The 13,013-nt window shown below is 34.2% G+C and overlaps 1 protein-coding gene across 16 annotated transcripts in view; it reads left to right on the forward strand.

Moving 5' to 3' along the window:
* The window catches only part of LOC307195594 (uncharacterized protein), a 920,801-nt gene that overhangs the window by 367,610 nt on the left and 540,178 nt on the right, over positions 1–13,013 (forward strand). For all 16 annotated transcript variants that reach the window (XR_013830873.1, XR_013830874.1, XR_013830875.1 and 13 more), the window contains one exon: positions 8,000–8,129. Coding sequence is in view for 1 of the 16 variants with exons in the window: in XM_079939800.1 (XP_079795926.1) it covers positions 8,009–8,129 (121 nt within the window). In the remaining 15 variants the exon portion in view is untranslated. The remainder of the gene's footprint in view (positions 1–7,999; positions 8,130–13,013) is intronic.

Here is a 13,013-nt window from a genome sequence, read left to right on the forward strand (position 1 = left end):
GCAGGTGGACTCTCAACCACTGTACCACGAGGGAAGCCCTATTATTTTTAATAGACTATTTTTTATAGCAGTTTTCAATTCATAGCAAAATTGAGGGGAAGGTATAGTGATTTCCCATCTACACCCACATATGCATAGCCTTCACTGGTACTGACTTCTCCCACCAGAGCAGTGCATTTGTTACAATTGATGAACCTATACTGACACATCATAATCACCCAAAGTCCATAGTCTGCATGAGGGCTCACTCTTGGTGTTGTACATTCTATGGGTTTGGACAAATGTATAATGACATGTATCCACTATTATCATACAGAGTATTTTTACTGCCCTAAAAGTCCTCTGTGCTCTGCCTATTCATCCCTCCCTCCCTCTTAGTCCCTGGCCCTGGCAACCACTGATCTTTCTATTGTCCCCATAGTTTTGCCTTTTCCAGAATGTCATATCATTGGAATCATTCATTATGACTACATTTACTTTAAAATTTACCTTTTTATATAATTACATTGTAATTGTATCTCCTAATCTGTAATAGTACAAATAGGAATAAAATTGTCTATTGACTACCCTTGTATGATTAAGAAAACTTGATTAAGTAATACACAAATGAAGAACTACAAATATTCAATAAATATGCTAGTCTCACTAGAAGTGTAATAAATAAACACTTCAAAAGAAAATATACATTTATATTTATATTTATATACCTATCAAGCTGCCAAAAATGAAAAATCATTACCTGCTTATATGTGTAAATGTCTGTGAATGCGGGATGGAGAGGGGAGCTGGGAGGAATTGACTTTCTGATGAAAAACTAAAGAGAGAATAAACATATTCTTTCTGGAGGGTAAATTGGTGATACATGTCAAAGCCTTAAAATGCATACTGTTTGAACACAACAATTTATTTGTAGAAATATAAAGAAATACCCAGAGGAACACTAAGTGTATTAAAGCAATGTTCACAATGACATCATTTGCAGAGTAAAACAACAACTACAAGTGGGAACGTTACTGAGTCCAAGCTTGTACTGATTGCCACACAACAGGCCAAAAAAATCAAGAGATGAATTTTTGGGGCAAGGAATAGTGACTTTATTCAGAAAGGCAGCAGACCAAGAAGATAGTGGACTAGTGTCCCAAAGAACCATCTTACCCAAGTTAGAATTCAGGCTTCTTTTTTTTTTAATCTAGTAATTTGTTATACTCATATGTCATTGTTAGTTGTATTTTTCAGGCTTCTTTTGTACCAAAAGGGAAGGGGTTTGTGGCTGTTTTTTTGCCAAACTTCTTGGTCCAGGAATCCTTTGCCCTTGCAGCTAGCTGTCCAACTAGATCTGGTCATACTGTTCCTTTTAAACCTTTTGGTATAAAACCTCTTTTATACCAAAAGGGAAGGGGTTTGTGGCTGGTTTTTTTTGCCAGACTTTTTGGTCCAGGAATCCTTTGCTCTTGCAGCTAGCTGTCCAGCTAGATCTGGTCACAGTGTTCCTATAAACCTCCGACAAGACAAATGTTATTCTCTGTTCTGCAACTTTTTATGTTTTTATGAATGGAAAAGTGTTATACCTTTAAAGGTCAGAGCCTTGAGTATGGGCTATCTTGTATATTTCAGGCTCTAGGCAACATTCTTTTACAAAAGGTCAGAGCCAGCAAGACTAACCACAGGCAACAGAGCAGAAGTTTAAAGCTAAAGGAATAGATTCAATAGTAGTCAGGTTTGTTCTCTGTTACAGAAATAAAATTAATTTCAAACAAATTCGAATTAAGTGTAGGGGACTTCCGTTTCTCATAATGATGAATTGATAATGTAGACCAATTCACTCTAAAAAAAAAACCAAAAACTGGAAGCAATGCAAAACATCTTCCTAAATGGATCGTGTAGTTAATAAGATGGTAAGAAAATACCAGACAAAGAACAGAGAAAACAATAGATTTTAAAGAGGTATGTCCCAGTTAGTCTTTGACTATACCTAAGTTGTAAAGCTGGAATTTCGGTAGAGTGTGAAGCAGATATTGAAGTTCAGTCTCTGGCCTGGATCCCTGACAGGCTGTCCCCTTGGGAATAGGGAACATGAAATGTACTCTGAGCGGTTATCCACATGGTCCCAAAACCTTAAGCCTCAGTCTCAGATGGCTACCACCCTTACATGACTGGCAGAAGGAAATGAAGTTTCCCTCTGAAGGAATATATAATTTCCTGGGTCTCAAATTACTTATAAATGTAGGTTTTCAAATAAACATTTAGCAAACAACCAAAGACAATGAGGTATAAAATGAATCGAGACAGCATCAGCCACAATCAACAGAAAGAGCAAAGAACAAAAACAGACCTCTGCATTCCAGATATTAGAAATATGAAACAATTATTTTTTTTTCCATGTTAGTGGAAATAAAGGCTAAGCTTACAAATTTCAGTAAAATCTTAAAACTATAAAAAGTGATATAATTATGCAAAAAAACCCACCTGAAATTATAACAACTAAAATCTGAGTCGATGTTAAGAACTCAAAAAATGGGTTTATAAGCAAATTATATATGTTTGATATATTCTGAACTTCAGGGTAGGTCCTTAGAAACTATGCAGAATGAAATGTAGAGAGAGAAAAATATAGAAAATTCAGAAAATAGTAAGAGAGCTAGAGAACCTGACAAGAGGACTTATTTAGCACGTTTAATCTGTATCCCAGAAGAAGAGAGAGAAAATTATGCAGAGACAATTTTGAAATGACAATAACCGACAATGTCTAAGAACCGCTGAAACACATTGATCCACTGATTTAAGAACCTCGAAAAGCCACAGGCAAGATAAACAAGTATTTTTTAAAAATCTAAACTTAGAGACTTAATAGTAAAATTCCAGAAAAATAACAATGTGGTACTGGCTAAACTTACTGTAGTAAGCATATGAAGCTGAAAATGTTGATGCACAGTTATAATTCTAGAAAAAGCTTCTAATATATTAAGTGGAAAACCACCACAATACAAGGGCAATAATACCTTTCAAATGTGTTTATCTATATAGAGGAGTGTCTTGAATATACAGTAAAATGTTCAATGTAGTAATTACTAGATGGTGGAAATTTGAGAGCCGTAAGCTCATTAGTCATTTTTAACACTTTACATATTTTATTATTTTTCAAAAATAATTATATTCTCATAGTGTAATTTAAAAATCAAGGTTAAAACACAATACCCAGTGCTGGCGAGGGAACAGTAAAATAGATAGTTTCATACTCTGCTGGTGGCGTTATATCTTGAAACAAACTCAATGTTGGGAAATTAGATTGTATGTATCAAAAACTATAAAAATAGCCATGCCCATTGATCTGGTGATTTAATGTCTGGTTATTTATCCTAAGGAAATACAAACTTGCAAGAAGATTTTATGCAATGCACAGAAATGCTCAGTACACAAATTCTTTGCCTAGAACACTCTTCTTCATTGGGCACCCTTCAGGTCTCCTTTGAAATGTTGCTTCCTCATCATGATTTTCCCTCAGTATCCAGTAGCGGTTGATACTCTTACCCAGTTCTTCCCATGATGCACTATATCACGGTTATAATTATGGGTTTTTTTTAAATCTTTATCTGCATCATTGCCATCTTCTCCTCTTACATATATTTTAAGCTCTTTGAGGCAGGAACTGCATCTTTGTTCTTGCCTCTTCTCCTTTGTGCTGAAGCAATGTTTCTAGCTCATTATGGATAATCACTAAATTTTAAATAAATTCATAAAAATGTTTCCTTCATATTTTATTTCAATAAAAAATAGAAAACTAATAAAAGTTAAGACTTAATTTTTTTGGGGGGTGGGGGGGGCGGTTCGCGGGCCTCTCACTGTTGTGGCCTCTCCCGTGCGGAGCACAGGCTCCGGACGCACAGGCTCAGCGGCCATGGCTCACGGGCCCAGCCACTCCGCGGCATACGGGATCCTCCCGGACCGGGGCACGAACCCGCGTCCCCTGCATCGGCAGGCGGACTCTCAACCACTGCGCCACCAGGGAAGCCCCAGACTGTTAATTTTTAAATGTATTATGTTATATCCATCGATTGGATACCACAGTTGTTAAAAATTAGTATTTTACAAAAATGTTTAGTGTCTTCTAAAGGTTTTTCTTATATATTGTTAAGGAAAAGAGTATGTATGAAAGAGTATTTATGTGATGTCACCTTTAAAAATCTCACAGATTAAAAAACATCTATATATCAAATATATTATCTTTTCTATTCAACTATACAAAAATATATGTGTGTTTATGTGGTGTATGTATAAACATAAACATAAATATAAATATATATCTTTAATAGGCAAGGCCTCACTGAAAGGTGAATTTGAATAATGACCTAAAGTGCTTGAGGACGTGAATTGTGCTTATGTCTGGGGAAAGAATTTTAGGTAGGGGGAACATCAAGTGTGAATGCAAGCATGTGCCTGGCATGTGTGAGAAAGCAAGGAAACCAGTATGGGGGAGTGGACAAGGGGAAACAGGGGAGATGAATTCAAAGATCCATTAGAGATTTTACTTTCTTTGTGTATTTCTCCTTTCTTTTATGTTTCACTTTTTTCTTAATTATAATTGTTAAGGGCTTTTGCAATCTTTTAAAAGATATCTTAGAGTTTTTCCTTAATGGTTGTCTTTTTAAAATTTCTTCTTATATATTATATTATTTCCTTTGCCTGGTTTTACACTGGTATTTTAAATTCTTTGGCTAGAAGAGTGGAAGAAAATCTAGAAAGGAGGAAGAAGAAAATAAATAATAATCCCACCCATCATCCACTCATTCAAATGCATATATAGTTATTTTCCTTAAATTTGGGATATTAATTACTTATAGTTTTATAACCTGAATTTTTCTGTATTTGGCTTAATAATTTTTAGACATTATAACTTATTTTTTCGTGAGAAAATACCTTTTTCTGTGTGTGGTAGAAGTACAAAGGACATGAAAGGGCATCAGTGTAAATGCCCTTCTTCTTGATTCCCAGTGTTCTCCACTTGCCCCAGCTAAAGACAATCACTGTACCAGTTTGCTGTGTTTCTTTGCAGAGATATTCTATTGCAAAAACTAACATGTTGTTTTCTCTTCTTTATGGTCAGAATATCTGTGCTTCTTGTGTCACTTGTGGTGATAGTTGTGAGCCATTGTTTTTCATGATCTAATTCGGTTACTTTTGAAGTTAGTAGAGATTCTTCCTAGATTTGGACAATGGGCTGTTGATTCTTGTTTTTAGTATTTAGTCTCCTTTTGTATTTTTTTCATAGGTATTTTAGTGATAAATTTTGATACCCTGAAGTAAGGACTTTTATTCAAAACTTCACTTACCAGGAGAATCATATTTTTCTCTTGTTTTCATTTGTTGGTTCCTGTTTTATTTGTTTATTTTTGGTTTGTTTGGTGCTAAATCATATTTTCTTTATTTACTTATATTTTTACTGTAAGCCACCATAAATTCTTTTTGGAAAGAGATGCACTATAAATCAACCAGTACATAAATAACATTTTATTATTGTGCTACAAAAAGATGATTAGTAAGTGTCCACCACCAAGAAACTGCAAAAGCAAGTCTTGGTATAAATGAATGCTGTATCAACTGTTAAAAATGTATTTTTATTGACTTGGAAAGATGACTTTTTCCTAGTAAGAAAAAGAGCAAGTCACATAGTACTGTGTATACTGATATGACTTTAATTAGGAGATGTTTATATTGATCTGTATATACCTATATCTATATATGCCTATATATTCCCCTATGTACGTATGCCCAATTTATCTATACCCGTATCTATATATACTTGATCTATACATGCCCACATCTATCTATGCACAGAGAGAGGTCTTGAAGGGAGTTTGCCAAACAGTGGTGATTTGTGGTGGTACCTCTTATATGGATATTATAATCTCTCCTTTTTAGTTCTATTAGCTTTTTGATTTTTCATGTATATAGAATTTTATCAAAAGTATTATTTTCCTAAAAGAAACCTGACAATTTTTTTCTTTAAATAATTCTTTTGTCTAGAATGCCAACGTTTAAAACTCAGGCAACTTGTTTACATGTAAGTTGCAAAACTTCACCTAGATTTACCTTTTACTTCAAAACTAACACAGGGTGACGCATCAGTTTTGAGTGTCATTCAATTGGCTATAATTTCTGTTTACATACAATGCATAAAAGTTTGAAACTGATTTTATATGTTGCATTTAACTACAAGTGGGTTATTTTATCCTAATTTCTTGTCAATTGGTACTTTAGAAGCATTTCTATACAGAAATCTTCCTAAGAAATATAGAAATAATGTTCTCCCTTTTAGTAACATCGTATCTTTAAATACTAAAATCTCTACACTAAAATGATAAAGCTTTGTTATTTGTTCATAATACATATATGGTTGCTCTGCTGTGCAAAGGACAGGAAAGTCACAAAGCTTCCGTGTAGAAGCTGGTTATTAAATATTCAAGCTCAGTTTATCAGGACCTTTATTATGCCACCAGAAATCTTCTGTAATGAAGAGCTACTTGTAACATCAAAGCACTAGAGACATTATCTCTTCCCCCCATAGCCCATGACCTAAAAGCTTTTCTTTTTATCTTTATATGAAAGAAAAACATGCTTTTCAAAAGAGCCTCAACATTTGTGGACATTGTGTGCATCATGTAAAGTAGACTCTGGATGTAGTCTATGAGGTTTACCTTTGCCCAAGTGTTTTGTTTTTTCAACATTGTGCTTTTTATTATTTTCTTAGAGAACCAGAAAAAGGAATTTTGTTTTAAACTAATTTTGAGAAAGAAAATGTTTTCTAATTAGCAACACAGGGTTTTTTCCCAGAATAATCTGAAGGTCTGAAAAAGTGGCACTGGTAGTTGTTGGACCTTTCTTTCATATTCTTTTTTTGGTTTTCTTTTTGGTTTTTTTTTTTTTTTAACATCTTTATTGGAGTATAAGTGCTTTACAATGGTGTGTTAGTTTCTGCTTTATAACAAAGTGAATCAGCTATACATATACATATATCCCCATACCTTCTCCCTCTTGCATCTCCCTCCCACCCTCCCTATCCCACCCCTCTAGGTGGTCACAAAGCACTGAGCTGATCTCCCTGTGCTATGCGGTTGCTTCCCACTAGCTATCTATTTTACATTTGGTAGTGTATATATGTCATATTCTTTTAGAAAGTAAGGGAAGCATATTTTATCAGACTTTAGAGGTAGTTTTAGGAATCCAAAGTTTGAATAATAATCTCTAAAAATGAATATTACAACCAAATTGGACACTCATAATAGAGGCAGAAGCCCCTGAAACGTGAAGAGGAATGTCAGTGTGCCTGCCTCCCTTTCATTTTCTATCAAATACAGAGTATTAGGGGCAAAACAAAGATGGGAATAATATACAATTGCAACATAGGAAAAGGGACTTTTCTGAAGAAATTACCTAAAAGTTTTCCTTTCACCTGATTTCAATTGTATCTTGCCATATAATACATATATACATACAGAGACTGTTTAATCATGTTATTTCTATTTGCATGGAGACATACAATGGTAAGACATTTGTAAGTGCTTTTAATAGTAATTTCACATGGTTGCATGAAAAAAATGCTTGGATTTGTGTAAATACCCCTGGTTTTTTATGTGAAAAACCCAAACTCCAATATTTATTTGGTTGATTTAGAATCATTAGAATTAGAGGAAACAAAGTTGAGGGAAGAGATATTTTTGGTAATTAGAAAAGCAAAAGTGAAACAAATCTTGTTCTTGGACTTATACTCTTTGGCTTTTTTAGTAAGATGTTGAGTTTGAGAAACTATTGCCCTGGAGTAAATTCTAATTTATGCTGAGAAATTTTAAATGCATACTATTCTGCATGAAAGTACAAATGTGAGTAAATTATGTATGGTGACTACTCATTGCTTAAAGCCGCTTGAAAAAAGAAAAATATTTCTGTTTGCATCTCACTAATATGCCAACATTTGGTTAGTTATGTTTACTCCTGTTTACCACAGGTAAACTGCATGGGACATCAGACTGCTCATTATAGAGACAAGGGTGCTCCATTCCCAAAGTTGGATGACCAAACAAGTCATGGTGCATATTGTAATTTCAGTGCTACTGTACATCTTCAAGCCATCTGGGGTAAGATGCTTACTAAGCACTGCATTTTGGCTGTGAGAATGCTTCATGGATGGTGAATAAAGGCAGTGCTATGGGTTTGCGGAGCTAAACAAATATCTGATGCATTCTAGAAATCTCTTCTAGAAAGCTTCTACTTTGAACCTTAAGTTTTGGAAGAAGTATATTTTGCATTTATTGACTAATCTTTCATTAAAAACACACTTTCTGGGGCATTCATTGGAAACATCCACTTCTGTTTTCTTGTGATGAGTCAATGCCCATTTCACCTGGCAGAGAACTCAATTGTCAGCAGTGCTGACCTTTGAAATGTTAGTTTTCCCTCTTTCTAGTTGTATGGTCGGTTACTATTTTTTAAACACAACAAAAACTTTGAAGAGTAAACAGAAAGACCAAAAACAGAAGAACTAAAAAGAAGTGTATTTGTTTAATTCTTGTCATTTTTCAGAAACCTTATCTCTGGAATTTAATGCCATAGTTTAAGATCAAATTACACAAATACCTCAGTAGGAAATCGATATTTTTTCCTTTATACTTATTTATAGATGTTCCTTTTTATAGTTATCAGCTGTATCATTGATAAAATCATACTATAGAACAGCGCTGAGTTCGACAAACTATGGTCCAAAGGCCAAAGGTCAAATCCTGCCTGCACCTGTTTTTGTAAATAAAACTTTACTGGAATTCAGGCCATTATTTATGCATTGTCTATAGCTGCTTTCTGGCTACTATGGTCGAGTTGAATGTTGTTATAGAGACTATAAAGGCCCATAATGTCTAAGTTATTTACTCTCTGGTTCTTTACAGAAAAAGTTTATTGACCCCTGTTCTAGCACATGGATTTACTAATTTGTAAAGGAATACACAAGTCTTTTGTTTGATTGTTTTTTGTAGTATGTAATAAAGGGGAAGAATAAAAATATTTATTATTTCAGACAAATTTTTTTCAGTGAAGTATATTTGCATTATTGCCTAACAATTTTTAATGTCTTAACAATTTCCTGTAGAAGGACATCCTGCTTAGATGCAAATTTGTGTACACTGTCAGGTGGATAGTTAATAAGTTGGTATCTCTTCAAAGAAAAAATATTTTCTAAACCATGCTGTGAGATTGGCAGAAAAGGAAAACTGGAAATAAGGTTCAGGTGAGTCAGTGAAGTGGTTTCTAATCATGCAGCTATTATCTGCCTGAAAACTGCACAAACTGAGGTTAGTCTGCAGGCCCTATCAGCTTGTTCTTGGCGAGGCTCCCAAACCTCTAACTGTATCATGGCTGTGGCTTCATTCTCTATAGCAGATTATTCCCATGGCTGTCTCAAAGATAGTCTCTGGGCCAATTTTTTTTTTTTTTTTAATCTGTCACATTTACTTCCCTAAAAAAAAGTAAAGGAAACTTGTTAAGAAATAAAAAGAGTATATGTGCTAAGTTATTTTTAAATTTTTTTGTATCTTCATTTGGTTGTTAAATAGCTGTGTACGTATGTGTGTGTGCTTGAGTATACGCATGTATGATTAACGAAAACTAGTAGAATTGTGAAATAATGTACTGAGTTCCAAAATAGAGCTTTTCTATAAAACATCTAGCAGAAGGATAATAGATAATGATGCAATGGTTAACATTACTGTTTTCAAAAATTGAAAAGGAATCGTCACTTGGAGCCAGTTTGGCATTTTCCTATATGACATCCTATTTAGGGCTCTGAATCTCAGCTATGCAGTTCTGTGAATTTGGATCCAACAGAGAAGATGTAGCTTTCACACAGTTTTCTTCAGTTATAAGAAATATAATCATTGCAATGGGATGCCTCAAACCTGGGTCACTTAAATCATTTTTGAAGACAGCAGGTGCTCTTCGGGGACATTCAAGATGGGGAAGGTACCTGTTGTTCATTGCATCTCAGCGTCACCCACACAGACTCAGTGCAGGTCAGTGTGTTCAGGAGTCAGGAAGAGGGATATGAAAATGTTGCAGTTTAACAAAGTGCTAAAATATAAGTATAGAGAAAAATATTTTGAAAGGCTAAGCTGTTTAGATTCCAAATATTTAGATTTCCTCTCAGTGTTAATCCTGAGAAAGTAATTGAATGGGATATGAAGATAGAAGTATATACATTAAAATATAATTTTCTGAAAAAAAGACCCACTTTATTTTGAGCTAAACGAAACAAGGGTATTTTCAGATTCAATGCATTATAATGTTAATTTATATCAGATCTTGGGAGGAAGTAACCTATTTTATTCTTATTATTTGTTGTCTCAAGATATAGGATTCCTACACTTCTGAATTCCAATTATATGCAGTAGAATTTTGAAGATACAGAGCAGAGGTCAGAATTTTGGACATTGGGATACATACAGCCCACTGACTTTCTATTGGATATAAATAGCTTTTAAAAAACTAGAAATTTTATTAAAATATAGATTCTAAAATTCCATTGAAAATCTAGGAGATTTTGATGTTTGTTTTGTCTTAAAATTTTTGTTAATGTAAAGGTTGTACATGCACTTGGTATAAAATAAATTCAAAGGGTACAGAGGGTCATAAAGAGATTTTCTTGATCCCTTTCCCAGTTTCACATTTTCTTAAGTGTTCGTCCATGAATGCTTATATGAACATACAGGTGAAAGAGAAAATGAAATTATGATAAACATATTTTTCTATGCTAAGTACTTTAATTTTAACTTCCATTTATTAATTTTTATTACTTTACTGCTTTATGCTTTCTTTTATTCCACTTTTATTGTCATTGCTTTAGTATTTTTAAGTTCTTACCTTTGATAAAACTTCCTTTTCTCTTCTCCTACTTAAATTTGTTATTACATAAGTTTCAAATGCTGTCGCTTTGATGCTTGACAGGCCTTGTGGTCATCGCAATGACATAGGGTGGAGGGCTTCACAGTGCAAGCAGCAGGGCAGGCTGAGAAGACGCCATGCGGCCCTTTGAACACCATGCTCCGTGCTACAATCTTTCAGTCCCTTAAATAGCCATCCAAAAAGTTTCTAAAACCTCACAGCTAAAAACTATTCCTGGAGAAATAATGATCCTCTTCTTATCAAAGACTGAACATGTTTAGCTACCTTAATGTTATTTGAACCCTTCTAACTACTGAAAGGGTCAAGTTGGAGGATAGAATCTAGAATTATCCTGATATATTTTCTAGTTCTTTTCCCTGGTGTATCGAGTTCGAGGGATCTGGGGGCTGATCAAAGAAACAGATATGACCATGAGGTGGCAGTAGCACACAATGAGTTTTATTTGGGCAGTGCTTTGACAGGCTTGCACTTGGGGAAATGTCCCTCACAGCAGGAGACCTTCCAGAGGCAATGGCTGGGGGACTATACCTAGAAGAGGAGGAGGGCAAGGGAAATCAGAGAAGGATCAGGAAGGGGATTACCTGTCTAGATGATGTTGCTGAGCAGCATGATGGAGAGTCTCTGGGTCAGAGAACTCTGAAGGGCAGCAGCAGTTTGGGGTCTTTCTTTTATAGCCACAGAGTTTATCTGATCTATGGTTAACAGATCTTGGGTGCAGTTTTGTGTGGTATGCAAAGCAGGAAGGCTCTAAAAAGCTAAAACCTGCTTATTTGGGCTACATTTAAAGCAACTGGATGTGTAAAAATTTGGGATTTTTCGGTGGGCTTTGGAGCTACAGTGCCGAGCTGCTGTGAAGAAATAGACAACATAGGGCCAATGTACAGAAGCCATTTTTTGGCTCATTAATGTAACAGCTAGGTCTCACTAATTTTGTTTGTGTATGTGTGTTTTGTTTCATTATAACATATTCCAAATACACATAAGATATGCACACCAATATAATGTATAACAGATACACACCATCTATATTTGTTAAACTCATAATTTTGTCATAATTGACCCAGGTTTTTTAAAGAAGTAAATCACTAGAGTTTAATTCCTCGTGTGCCCCTCCCTTAAAGCTAGTCCCCTCCTTGCCCTCTTCAGAGGAGTCTCCTAAATATGTTTAGATTCAAATACTATATATATGTGTGTGTGTATTTTATATATATATATATATATATATATATGTAATTTAAAATGATTTTACAACTTGTTTTGGGATGATTTAAAACTTTATATAAATGATAGCATAGCATATGTATTCTTCTGTCCTCTCCTTACAATTCTTGAAATTTATCCAAATGGATCCAGTTGATATCTATAGATCAAGTTTCTTTTCACTGCTAAATAGTATTTCATTATGTGAATATAACATGATTTTTGAACAATTTCATATTGATGGACATTTAAGTTGTTTCCAGCTTATTATTTTTGCAAATGATGTTGTAGAGAGCATTCCTAGACATCTTATGTAAATGCTGCTACTTGGCTATTCCATTTCAATACTCTGGAAATAAATTGGCAAATAATTCCCAAACACCTCATGTGCACAGTGTTGGGACAATAATGAAATTAGATATACTTTCTATTTTTAATAAATTTATAATCTTGGTTTAATCTTGTATATATTCCTAAATAAGAATGACTCTAGTATTTGATAGTTTAATTTTTCCTTTAATTTTACTAAATTTAAATTTATTTCTAAGACGGTATTGTCAATGTCATTGCTTAATTATTTCCCCCAATATTTGGTTTTGGTAATCTTCCAAATTGCACAGGCAAATGTGAATGACTGAGTTATAGTTTTGTCTTACGGAGAACGTTGTGTTAAAGAGCCTTTCTGAATTTCTAATACTGTCACTTGCTCGGTTAATGATTTATTAAATACTTCACAGCAATTAGATAAGTGAGATTTTTAAAAAATGTTTTCCACTACAGCTCAAGTAATTTAAATCACTCCCTTAAGAGCTGTATTTTGGGAAAAGTCATAGTGGAAGGCACATGACATAGTAAGGATAATGATCAGTGTA

Source organism: Stenella coeruleoalba (genome assembly GCF_951394435.1).
Source record: "Stenella coeruleoalba genome assembly, chromosome: 12".
Taxonomy (NCBI): domain Eukaryota; kingdom Metazoa; phylum Chordata; class Mammalia; order Artiodactyla; family Delphinidae; genus Stenella; species Stenella coeruleoalba.